Source organism: Hemitrygon akajei, chromosome 12, assembly GCF_048418815.1.
Source record: "Hemitrygon akajei chromosome 12, sHemAka1.3, whole genome shotgun sequence".
Classification (NCBI taxonomy): domain Eukaryota; kingdom Metazoa; phylum Chordata; class Chondrichthyes; order Myliobatiformes; family Dasyatidae; genus Hemitrygon; species Hemitrygon akajei.
In genome coordinates, this window is record NC_133135.1 from 45,231,077 (window position 1) to 45,245,022 (window position 13,946).

General features: G+C 37.3%; 1 protein-coding gene across 3 annotated transcripts in view; it reads right to left on the reverse strand.

Moving 5' to 3' along the window:
- The window catches only part of LOC140736964 (uncharacterized), a 35,500-nt gene extending 22,025 nt beyond the window's left edge, over nucleotides 1-13,475 (reverse strand). For all 3 annotated transcript variants that reach the window (XR_012101031.1, XM_073063017.1, XM_073063016.1), the window contains exons 1-2: nucleotides 13,234-13,475; nucleotides 10,028-10,205 (exon numbers count right to left, since the gene is read on the reverse strand). Coding sequence is in view for 2 of the 3 variants with exons in the window: in XM_073063017.1 (XP_072919118.1) it covers nucleotides 10,028-10,205; nucleotides 13,234-13,333 (278 nt within the window). In the remaining variant the exon portion in view is untranslated. The remainder of the gene's footprint in view (nucleotides 1-10,027; nucleotides 10,206-13,233) is intronic.
- Between the last annotated feature and the right edge of the window lie 471 nt (nucleotides 13,476-13,946).

Below are 13,946 nucleotides of genomic sequence, written 5' to 3' on the forward strand. Positions count from 1 at the left end.
GTTTAATTATGGCAAATTGCCACCCTCTTTCAATGAGGCATCTATTATTCTTCTTTTAAAAAAGGGCAAAGACCCAACAGAGTGTTCCTCGTACAGGCCGATCTCTCTGCTCAATGTTGATGTAAAGATCTTAGCTAAAGTGTTGGCTCATAGATTAGAAACCATTATTCCCTCCATTATCTCTGATGACCAAACAGGCTTTATTAAAAACTGTCTCCCTTTTTTTTTAAAAAAATATTCGGCGTCTATTTAATATTTTATACTCAGCTCCAACTGGGACTCCTGAATGTGTTATTTCCCTCGATGCGGAGAAAGCATTAGATCGTATAGAGTGGAGTCTTAGACTTTTTGCAGTCTTAGAAAAATTTGACCTCGGCCAAAGTTTCATCTCTTGGATCCAATTGCTGTACCTGTGTCCTACTGCTTCTGTTTTAACTAATTTTCAGAAATCCCAAGTATTTAATCTCAAACGTGGCACCCGTCAGGGATGCCCCTTAAGTCCCCTTCTCTTTGATTTGGCTATAGAACCTCTGGCGATAGCATTTCGAAACTGTCCTGAATTGACCGGGATTTGGAGAGGGGGTGTTGAGCATAAAGTTTCTCTCTATGCTGATGACTTATTACTCTTTCTCTCAAATCCATCTACATCCTTACCTCTAATGTTTTCACTTCTTGACCAGTTTAGCCAGATCTCTGGCTATAAACTTAATTTACATAAGAGTGAACTTTTCCCAATAAATAAAGAAGCACAAGAACTAATATTTCGTGATCTCCCTTTTAAAGTAGTCCATAATCAATTTACTTATCTTGGAATTACAGTCACAAGGAAGTTTAAAGATCTCTTTCGTGAAAACTTTGTCAACTTTTCATATGCTATAAAACAGAGTCTGGTACAATGGTCACCTCTATCTATGTCTTTGGTAGGTCGTATTAATGTTGTTAAAATGTATGATCTCCCCAAATTTTTATACTTATTTCAATCTATCCCAATTTTTATTCCTAAATCTTTTTTTTGATTCCTTAGACTCTATTATTTTGTCATATCTGTGGCAGAATAAGCGCTCTAGAATTAATAAAATCCACCTCCAAAAATCTAAAAAAGAGGGTGGCATGGCTTGATCTGCCCAGATCAATAGCTAATCCTCTTGTTAGACACACTTTGCGTATATGGGCTCAGTTTAGGAAATGCTATGGTTTCCAGGGGTTTTCCATTTCTAGCCCTGTCGCACATAATCACCTTTTTTTACCTACTACGTACGATTCAGCATTCCATGTTTGGTATAGGAAGGGCATTAGACATTTTGAAGATCTTTTCATTGATAATCACTTCGCTTCTTTTCAGCAACTCTCTGTTAAGTTCAACCTGCCTAACGCTCACTTTTTCAGATATCTCCAAATCCGACACTTTATTGCTCCTTTAATTCCTAACTTTCCTGAAATGCCTGCGAAAAATGCTATGGACCTATTTCTTTCCATTACTCCACTAGGTAAAGGTTTAATATCAATTATCCGAGATAAACTAGCAGCCTTACGACGGGCCCCTGTGGATAAAATTAAAATGGCCTGGGAGCAGGATTTAAATATCTCCTTATCCGAGGAGAGCTGGGACTCAGTTCTCAAATCGGTTAACTCAACCTCTCTTTGTGCTCGCCATTGCCTTTTACAGTTTAAGATTGTTCACAGAGCCCATATGTCTAAATCTAAACTATCTTGATTCTACCCTGGCATTAGACCGCTCTGTGATAAATGCAAGAGGGGCGTGGCCTCTCTCATCCATATGTACTGGCTCTGTCCTAGCTTGGAGAAATTCTGGAAAGATGTCTTCACTACATTATCGGGTATTCTGAATCAGCACCTAGAACCAAACCCCTTAATTGCTCTGTTCGGTTTTTGGGGCGAGACAGATTTATGTCTGGGTCCGACCAAATGCCGAATACTATCCTTTGCCTCTCTCCTGGCTAGACGCTTGATCCTCCTTAGATGGAGAGATGTTGCCCCGCCCACTCATGCGCAATGGCTTAACGACATTATGGCATGCTTGGACCTCGAAAAAAATCATTATTCAGTTCTTAATTCGGATCTAAAGTTCCATAAGGTCTGGGGACCTTTTATCGAGTACTTTCATAACCTTCCTCCTGACTAGGGTTTTTTTTTTCTTTTTTTTCTTCTTTTTGGTCCCTTGCTTTCAGCTCCCCTTTTTTTTCCTCTGGTAGTAGGTATTATTATCCTCTGCTGCTAAGTGTATTCACAGTCTGGGAGTTTGACTGTCCTGACCTATACTCTTTATACTGTGTTGTGGTCGGTCTGGAGTTGTTGTTGTTTTTTATCTTGTGTTTTGGGGCTTGGGGAGGACACTAAGCTTACTTGTCTTTAATTTAGGTGCTTTTTTGTTAAATTATCTTCCTTTGTAGCACATTGTTATTGTACGCTTAATTTTGCACTGTATTAATGCTCCTCATTGGGATTTGGGGTTTTTAATTTGTAAAATGTTTTGAAAAACTAATTAAAAAAATGTTTTAAAAAAATGGTGAAGACTCAGCAATGATCCTTGTGGGGTACTCCACTCTTAAGTTTTGTAACTTCAAAACATTACAGTAATTCAAATGGAAGACATGGGAATCTGAAATGAGTCTAACTTCGGGTTTACTTTAAATGAGGCGCACATATATCACAAGGTAGCATGATGGTGTATGCAATTCACATATTTATACATATAATCCTTAATGAATTATTGGTGAACAAGAATGCTTAATCTATATACACACACACACACACATTACTCAAATATTATATACACAACACCAATGAATTACTCAGCATAAAGGAAAAGACATATTTATGCCAACTCCAGCTACCTGTTAGTTAACCAGTCTCCTATTTTCAATAAAACGTTACCTGCAATGTACAGGATCTTGTGCAGCAACCTTCCATTGTACATTAATGAACTTGTATTCAGTGCAAGTGCAAGAGGGTATTATTAAGAGATTTTAAGTGCATCTGGGCTCTTTTGGCTGCTACAACGTGATGTACCATCTGATGTTATGAATTATGTTTACATATGGGAATTTATTTTGTTGACTTCCATGCATCCTGTGTAGTCTATGCTCACTTCATGTGAGCAGCTGGAAGTTGAAGATCGGAGTCGAACTTCCTCCTTCTTCTTGCTCTGTGCTTGGCTCTCAGAGTCTCGGTCTCCTTGCTCCCCTCTTCCTGTTTTGAGTACTGTCTCCAATTGGCAAAGCTGTGAAACACATGACAAAATCTCCACGTCTGTTTCTATGCAGTGTATTGCTCTCCAAAATGATGCAGACAAAACTGCTTCTTCAGGAATCTACATTTTCCACAGTGATCCCATTTTACATTGTTCTTGCTGCAACTGCATTCACTGGCTATGGTTGGAGAACACACTGGTATTAATACACTTGGAAGGTGGAGCGATGCCTTGTTTTTCTCCCGGATCCATTGAAACTATCAGGAAGGGTGCTTGCCTGATAGAAGAATCATGTGTTCTTCCCAGAAAGGTGACATTCACCAGAAGAAACTTTTCCCCACTGATCATGATAAACTTCACACAGAGAATGGAAACCTTTTCTGCTCATGAAAAGATTGAGGTGTTTAAAGAGATGCCTTTACAGTTAGATGAGTACAGTCAGTGGCAGCCCGCAAACATGGGAAGACAATGATGCTGGCAAATCTCTGTGCACAATGTGTCATTTGTTCTTTATTGAAATCAAAGAAATCATAATTATGTGGCCTGGGTTACTGTTCTGATGCAGTGGAAAAAATTAAACTGCGAGATATGGCAGCAATCCACAGTAGCGTGAAAAGATCCCACGGAAATGTTATGACAAGATGGAACCAACTTTTGCTGTCTGTTGGGGATTTTGGTGAGGTTGAGACTGGAGTCTGTAGCCATTATTTCCCAATGGCAGAACACGAACCCACTGTCGGCTCCATTACTCCTCGCTGTTCAGCGCCGTCTCCCTGTGTTTGACCGGAATAGGTCTTGCTGCTGCCAGAGGAAGGTGCAGGTTCAATTACCTTGGTGTGGCTGGTGGCTGTGGGACTCTGTGGTTTGAAGTTTAATATTCACAGTGTTAAATGTGCTCCAAGGTTGTGGACTCGTCTTTGGAGGACTCTGTGGTCCATGTTCCATGTGTTCGCGGTTGCTCTGTCTTTGCTATTTGAGCAATTTGATTGAGATGTTTCGGTGTGGAACTGGCTCTGCAGGTTGATGTTTAATATTTTCTGTGTTACTTCCCGCTTTTTGCTGTTCGTGTGATTTCTTCTTTTTTTCCACGTTGGGTGTTTGGTGTTTTCTTTAAATGGGTTCCGTGGTGTTTCTTTGTTTTTTTTTGTTTTTTTTAAAATTTTATTTAATTGCATTTTTAAATGATTACAAGTGTAGAAAAAAAAAGTACGTGTCCCTTCCCCCCTCCCCTTAACCCCTCCCCCCTAACTTCCCTATATAAAAAAAATTAAGAAAGGAAAAAAAAGAAAAGAAAGAGTGCCTGGTTGTTGGAAGGTCTCCACATGCTCCATGGAGTTCTTAATAACTTTAGTATATATATTTATTTCTTTCCCCAAGTAACCATTAATTTCCTCTTCAGAGCACCTATATATTTAATCCTGTCTTTTGTAAATAAGGGCCCCAGATTTTCAAAAATGTTTCATATTTATCTCTTAAATTATAAGTAATTTTTTCTAATGGAATACAGCCATAGATTTCTTTTTTCCAACAATCTATACTTAAATATGTATCTGATTTCCAAGTAATTGCAATAGCCTTTTTGGCTACAGCCAGTGCAATTTTTATGAATTCTTTCTGATATTTATTTAGTTTGAGTTTCGGTTTTGTCCCTTCAATATCACCTAGTAAAAGTAATATTGGATTATGAGGAAGTTGTATTCCTGTAATTTGTTCTAATAAAAGTCTTAAATTTGTCCAAAAAGGTTGAATTTTAGAACAAGACCATGTAGAATGTAAAAATGTACCAGTTTCTTGGTTACATTGGAAACACTGATCAGATAAACTTGAATTTAATTTATTTATTTTTTGTGGTGTAATATATAATTGATGTAAAAAGTTATATTGCACTAATCTTAACCGAACATTTATTGTATTTGTCATACTATCGAGACATAGTCTTGACCAATTTGTTTCTTCAATTTTAATATTCAAATCACTTTCCCATTTTTGTCTTGACTTATGGACTCCTTGTTTAGTTGCCTGTTTTTGAATCAAATTATACATACAAGATATAAATTTTTTAATATTTCCTTTTTGAATTAAAATTTCTATTTCTTTAGATTTCGGCAATAACATTGTTTGACCTAGTTTTTCTCTTATGTAAGCCCTTAATTGAAAGTAACAAAATAAAGTGTTATTTGATACTTTATATTTATTCTTTAATTGATCGAATGACATTAATATACCTCCTTCAAAACAATCTCCTATATATTTAATCCCTTTTTGAAACCAATTATATAAAAGTTGATTGTCCATTGTAAAAGGATGTTTCTTTGTTTTGTGGTTGCCTGCAGGAGGATGAATCTCAGGATCGTATACTAGATACAGTGGAATGCAAAAGTTTGAGTACTCCTGGTCAAAAAGTAGAAGATTAACTGATCTCCAAAAGTCAGAAAGTTAAAGATGAAACATTCTTTTCAACATTTTAAGCAAGATTAGTGTATTATTTTTGTTTTGTACAATTTTAGCGTGAAAAAAGGAAAGGAGCACCATGCAAAGGTTTGGGCACCCCAAAAGATTTGAATTCTCAAATTAACTTTTATCAAGGTCTCCGATCTTAATTAGCTTGTTAGGGCTATGGCTTGTTCACAGTCATCATAAGGAAAAGCCAGGTGATGCAAATTTCAAACCTTTATAAATACCCTGACTCCTCAAACCTTGTCCCAACAATCAGCAGCCATGGGCTCCTCTAAGCAGCTGCCTCGCACTCTGAAAATTAAAATAAATGATGCCCACAAAGCAGGAGAAGGCTATAAAAAGATAGCAAAGCGTTTTCAGGTAGCCATTTCCTCAGTTCGTAATGTAATTAAAAAATGGCAGTTAACAGGAACGGTGGAGGTCAAATTGAGGTCTGGAAGACCAAGAAAACTTTCCGAGAGAACGCTCATAGGATTGTTAGAAAGGCAAATCAAAACCCCTGTTTAATTGCAAAAGTCCTTCAGGAAGATTTAGCAGACTCTGGAGTGGTGGTGCACTGTTCTACTGTGCAGCAATACCTACACAAATATGACCTTCATGGAAGAGTCATAAGAAGAAAACCTTTCCTGCATCCTCACCACAAAATTCAGCATCAAAGGTTTGCAAAGGAACATCTAAACAAGCCTGATGCATTTTGGAAAGAAGTCCTGTGGACTGATGAAGTTAAAATAGAACTTTCTGGCTGCAATGAGCAAAGGTATGTTTGGAGAAAAAACGGTGAAGAATTTCATGAAAAGAACACCTCTCCAACTGTTAAGCACGGGGTGGATCAATCATGCTTTGAGCTTGTGTTGCAGCCAGTGACACGGGGAACATTTCACTGGTAGAGGGAAGAATGAATTCAATTAAATACCAGCAAATTCTGGAAGCAAACATCACACTGTCTGTAAAAAAGCTGACGATGAAAAGAGGATGGCTTCTACAACAGGATAACGATCCTAAACACACCTCAAAATCCACAATGGACTTCCTCAAGAGGCACAAGCTGAAGGTTTTGCCATGGCCCTCACAGTCCCCCAACCTAAACATTATCGAAAATCTGTGGATAGACCTCAGAAGAACAGTGCATGCAAAACAGCCCAAGAATCTCACAGAACTAGAAGCCTTTTGCAAGAAAGAATGGGCAAAAATCCCCCAAACAAGAATTGAAAGTCTCTTAGCTGGCTACAAAAAGTGTTTACAAGCTGTGATACTTGCCAAAGGGGGTGTTACTAAGTACTGACCATGCAGGGTGCCCAAACTTTTGCTTTGGGCCCCTTTCTTTTTTTGTTATTTTGAAACTGTAAAAGATGGAAATAAAAAAGTAATCTTGCTTAAATATTAAAGAAATGTATCATCTTTAATTTCATGCTTTTTGGAAATCAGGTCATCTTTTACTCACTTAGCTATTCACAGTAACAGAAATTTTGACCGGGGTGCCCAAACTTTTGCATGCCACTGTACATACTTTGATAATAAATCTACTTTGAAACTTTGAAGAGTCAACTTCACCTTGATCTCCATGGACAGAGTTGTCTAAGTACAATCTTGAACGTGGCATCTCTGCTTTATCAGTGGATTATGGTGCAATTATAGTACCCTGTCTTGTTACTGCTGTCCATTCATGAACAAGTTATTTAACAGCACCAATTACTTGCTCTCTCTATCTAGGTGACTATCTAGTTTAAGATGAGAATTTTTGACCACTTTTTCTTAGAAAGAAACTAGAAACAGATGATTTAAACCAAAATTAAAACAGAAAATGTTAGAGAACACCAAATGATCAGTAATCATCTATACAAGATGGTATGAACAGCCAGCAGTTCTTTCCTGTTTAAGAATAAATCCAGTTTCCTTCAACTGCAAACAAAATCATTTCCCACATCACAGTTAGTGAATTCCAGATCAAATCAACTTTTAACCTTTTTTTTTTGCATCTCCCTTAGCTTCCCTACATTAAAAATTGTTTCTCCAATAATGCTATCATCATAGACCAAGTCCCTCATATAGAGTCATAGAGCACTACAATTCAGAATCTAGCCCTTCAGCCCATCTTGTCCATACTAAATCATTATTTGGCCTAGTCCCATCAAACTGCATCTGGATCAGCCTTCCCTACCACCCCCAGCAATGTACTTATCGAAACTTCTCTTAAGTGTTGAAATCAAACCTGCATCCACCACCTTCACTAGTAGCTCAATCCACACTCTCACCACTCTCTGAGTGAAGAAGTTTCCCCTCATGTTCCCCTTAAACATTTCACCTTTCACCCATTTTTCCAGCTCATCCAGATCCCATTGCAAGCTTTGACAGACTTCATCGTTGTCCACTACACCCTATGTCGAATCTTGTCCAGTTCAATACCTGACTTTGGGAAGGATTTAGAGGTTTCTGAGACAGCATATACCAACTGCTACGTTGTGTTAGCAGCTTGCTGAGTGAGACAAATTTAAAAAATGTATGCATATTGATTCCTAATACTAAGCTACAATGTGGTCCTTTGGCAGAATTCATATTGTCATGTCATGTGAATCCAAAGATGAGTTGAAACATTTTCTGTCAAACAAACAGCCAAAAGTATTAGCATTTATCTCAGTTTCTTTCCAAGGACAATCTTCAGGAAAGCTAATCTGCAGCACATCAAATTCAATTACAAAATTAGTATCCATCTAATGATATGGTAAATTGCATAAGTATGCCCTATCTACATAGAGCAAGACAAATCCAATCTGATTAATTAGGTCATAATAACTATACTATCAATCATAAGCATGTAGATTAAGATGTCACTACCAAGACTTTCAAGCTTCACTTCCACATCAATAAGCCATTTAGAGATGCTCAGTTTGAATTCCATTAAGAACTAAAAACTTGAGGCCTCATGAACAAAAGAAATGAATTTGAGAGTGCTGAATGTGATTGCCATTTTCATTGAGGTATTATTTGGTCATTTGATACTTCAAAGATCCCTAAAAAAAAGATATAGATCTATGGAAATTTGGGGGGGGGGGGGGGGAAGAAGCTCTTCTGGTTGGAGTCATATGTAGCATAAATAGAGAAGGCAGTAGATGTTGGAAGAAAATTTACTCAAGCCTTGGACATCACAGCAACAGTTCATGAGATCCAGCCAAAAGGAACAACCATTTCAGTTGGATCTTCGAATGACAATCCCTCCACCATAAGGTCAAAATGTGGATTTTTTGCATATGAGTGTAAAACATTTAATTTGAGCCATAACTTCTCAGATAATTAGGCAGTTTTGCAATATCTGGGCATGAACTGTTTTGGAAAATAACATTCATGACACTGAGGCCCCATGTTCTAACTATCAGCAACAAGACAGTCTACCCACTTCTCTTAGATCTCACCAACTCTACATCCTGGATTGATCCGAGATTTAACCAGAAAAATTTTGTCAACAATCTGGTTGTGGGAACAGTTCAGAAATTATGTTTTTTGCAGCAAGGGCCACCTAATTCCCCTTTATTTCATCTCTCTGCAAAGCATAGGTCAAGAGTGTGACAAAGCATTATCACTTGCAGATTCTCTTCCCAAGTCATATACTGTCCTGACAGAAATAGAATTGCTGTTCCTTCATTTAAATCTTGGTTCTGTTCAGCTAATGCCACTGTGAGAGAACCTTTATCAGTAGGACTTGAGATCAAAGTTGAATATTAACCTAAACAGGAATACAAACTGATGTTTTCAGAAACATTCAGATCCCATTAAAAAGTACATGGATGAAATCAGCTTCAATGCTATCTAAGCAAAGAAACACATTTTTTTTAAATTGATACCTCATCCACCACATTGAGTACTAGCATTTCTAATGTATTGGGAAAAAAACTGACTAAATTTACTACTGGTTAAAAGAAAAATTAAACTCACATTCCTAAAAATATCATAAATTGTCACTAGTTTTCTCAACAAATCTATCCACTCCAAAATTTATTCCTCCATTTCCAAATAAATTCTTTTCTTCCATGGGGAAGATATCATTGTCCTGTGACAATACATATAAGTTCTGCATGAACATTAGTAGATTCCCAAAGGTCAAACTAAATATTAACTTTACACATCAAGACTTGCAACATATTTTCAATATTTTTTCATTCACATCAACAGGCAAAGCAATTTCAACAGGTTAATTGTAATTGATGACAATTGTATTTATCACCTTTTAAACTGGCAATTAAATTTTATTTTTCCTTTTCAATTAAAGTCACTGGTGTAGGTGTCATAAGATGTTTCTGAGATGAAATGGAGTGTTCTAATACACAGAAATATTCTGTACAATCTCTCTCTCTAGAGGAAACTTACTTGCATTGTTCAATATCTGTTGATAGTATCCGTTCCCTGTGTTCTTTTTGCACAGCCTTCCAATCTATTCGGTAATTACTTTTCACTTTGCTTGCAAAGGTAATTGCAAGTACTACACCACTTGGTGTGTCAAAAGACACAATTTTAAACATGGCTGCACTTCTAGTTTCAAACAAATCTGGAAAGAAAATACAAGTGGAAATATATTTTTAATATTTCAACAGCAGAATTCTTAATCCCACATTACAATCAAAGCACATTCCTTAAGTTCTCTAAGGGATTAGTTATCAAGATATTAAGTAATTTTGGTCAGATGTGATTTTAGCATTTTAATCATTTAATCACTTATAGTAGTTTAGATTTGGGCAACTATTAAGATATGTGGCAAGGTTCAGCCAATTATCAAAAGTTTCCACTATTTCATGGGTTGGCCTCTTATGAATACCCTAATGTGTCAGTACAGGTTGTAGAAAGCGGGTTCACTGAGAATTCATAAAAGACACCATTGTAATGGCCATTCTGAATAACTTAGAGAATCGCTGTCCCATTTGGTTGCATCCCACTTCCCACTCCACGGTAAATCTGAATTTGCAAAGCAATTACTTCTGCCCCAAGGAAAAAGGGGAGTAGTGTCCAAACAATACCATTGACATGAAAGCCATCTCTTTCATTGCTGTGCTTTCCTTTTCCCCAGTACTTAAGGCAAAATAACTACCAATTAATTCTATTTACTGGCTCTCATAATCAGCAAAAACAAGAAGCTGAAACATATTCTGGTATATATGACATCAGGTGGGGATTACAGGTTAGGGCGCGCTCCATTTAGAAAATGATAAGTGATCACAAACTAGACATGCAAGCGGGTGGTGGGAGCTTAATAAATCCTATTGTAAAACTTTGTTACTGTTCTTATCAATGATGATACATAGCACTTTCATCAAACAGATTTTCAATACAACTAAACTCTGATCCTATAGGACACCATTCAATTTCATTTTTTTTCACCCAGAGATTTATGAACCATTGGGATTCTCTGCCATAGCAGGCTATGAAAATCAAACACTCAGTAGTTTCAAGACAGATGGATTGACTTTTTATATATTAAGAAAGTGAAGGAATCTAGGGCTTGTGCAAGAAAGAGGCTCTGAGATACAAAAAAAATCAGCCACAATCTTAATGATTGTTGGAACAAGCACAAGTCGCCAAATAGCGTTCTCCTGCTTCTAGATTTGATGTTCTTATTCATATCAGTCCATCTGCAACTACTGAAATAAAACCCCACAGTCCCGTTAAGTCTGGGGATTTCTACAGTGATTAAAGAGACCACAATGACTATCCTACTTACAATTCCAAATACCTTTTTATGCTGTGATTTTTGCCCAAATGGGCCAAGTTCTCTTTTTAAGTCACACACTTAATCACTACAAATGGCTCATTTTATCAGCCGTTTAAAAAGAGATTTTGACACACTTGTTACCTCCTTGAATAATTATCTGCATTTCCCTATGCTATATAATATGATTGTTGCGTTTACATACTTTTGAGCCCTTCTATCATTTCTTTCTGAATACTAAATCTAACTAGTGTATTTTAAGCTAAATATAATTATTTCATCCTCCTATGTTCTTTTCCAGAGTTTTTATATTACTAAACACACAAGACAACCAAAATAGGCAGAATATTCAGAGATCTCATCAAATTTATTAATAGAGTAATGCTTTAGACATAATATTGTAACTGGTTTGGGCACTGATTTATAGTACTGCTCACAAATTTTAAAATATGTTAAATTTCAATAGATTTGACACCCATACATTAGTGAGCAGAGGTCCATAAATTTTAGAATATTTTCCATGATTTAGATAAATGAAAAGAATCATATATATATAATTTATAAGGTACACACACACAGCTAAATTAATCCATGACATACCTACGAGAATACAGTTACAGAGATTACAATATTGAAAACTCTTACCTCAAATCACCAAAGGCTTTCATTGCCTGGTACCATCATAGATTGAGCTCAACACCAGGTTATTTTTTTAAGCAGCTATAAATATTACTACCTTTTGGTGATAAAATGTGTTTTGCTGGTACAGGTAAGATGATTGTAAGTGATGTGCAGAACTCTATTACGTGAGACATGTACTCAACAGCAAATTAAATTTTTCAAACAGACGGCAGATTGACAACTTGTATCATCTCTGATGGGCAGGTCACATAAAACAAGCAAAAATGCAGCCATTTTTTGTTATTTCTTTATTATCTTTTATTATTTGCAGGATTTTAGAGTGTTTCACTGTGAGGATTGTACAAAGTTATTAACCAGAACCTCTATTCTAATTATATCATAATGCTACAGACCATTTTAATTTCTATAAATATTCGAATCTCTATTCCTAAATACCAAGTCCCCAAGAAATTACGACTACCAATGATGAGCAAAAGGAAGATGAAGAAATTAAACTGTGAAGAACAAAAATACAGAAGAAATTGTAGTAAATTATTGAGTTAAAAAAGGTTTTGGTACTATCAAGGGAGGTCCTTCCACTTTAAAGGAATCTGTTTCATTATCAAGCCTTGGACAATCTGTAGTTATCAATGGACCTCCTATTTAAACACAAATGCATTGCAAATCTGGATTAATTGGATGTCTGCAAAATGAAAATGCCTCAAGAAGATCTCGAGAAGCAAAATCAGACACAAATTACCACCAAGGCAATGGCGAAGTTAAAATGGCAAACAAAAAGTTGATCAATGAAGGTGGAGTGAAAGCAGAAAAACGAAGAGAGGGATTTCTTAGAGCTTTGAGACCACAAAACCGAAGGTAGGATTACTAATCTCGGAGACAAAACTTCCAATTGTATGCGCAGTTGATAAGTGCAATAAACTCTATTGGCCACAACACAATGCTAATTTGCATTCCATAAAAATCCCAACAAGAAATAAATGAGTTTATGTCTGTAATATCCCATATGGTAAGGAATCAACGTATTGAATGGGATTGGGATGAATGCCTTTGAATAAACAGCTGAATCCAGTTTCTATAGTAAGATAATTATATAGTAAGATAACAGGCAAGGAATGGGAACGTCAATTAAATATTATAAATTAAAGAGTTATATCTCCAAATAGAACGGAAACTGCCGATGAGTAACGGTTCAACAGTGAACAAGAAATTAAAAGTTGCTGAGACCTCCTACCTACGCTGGTGTCAGTTTTGGTTTTCTTCACCGACGCCAGGTTCTGGCTAATCTCAAGGATGAGGATGCAAAGAAACAACTGCTTTAAGATTAACAGCATTTGACCAACAGGAACAAGCAAAGTTTTAGGGCATCATTTCTGAAGGTCAGATAGCAGTTGTTCCTCACCCCCCAGGAAACTGAGCGAAACAATTCATCGCCATGGAGAGAGGCTAGCCCCCCAGAAACTTTCACAAACCTCCGGCACGTAACCCTTTTGTGACATCTGGGGTGCAAGTCTCGCGACGTCTCGGGTCAGGCGCGTTCCCGGCGAGCTCAGTGCGCGCGGAATGCGCGTTCCCGGCGAGCTCAGTGCGCGCGGAATGCGCGCTCCCGGCTGCCGCATCGGAGGGAAGCGCAGTCGGCGAAAGGCGAACAAGGGGAAGCGAGTTCAGCGACGTGAAACTCCTCACGCAAGCAGACATCGTTTCAGTTTGACACAGACCAGAAAAAAGCTGTACACTGCCAGCTCTATCACGGGCACAATCCTCTCCGCCGTCGAGAAACGGTGCCCGAAGAACGCGGCATCCATCACTACCACTGGGCTGGAGATAGACCCACCCTCGACGATTCTTACCCGCTGCCATCAGATTTGCGAACGGCCCCCGAACATCATCTCTTCCTTGTTACAGTAAATTTGTCTTTGTGATAATTATCACTGCTTGATTCTAATT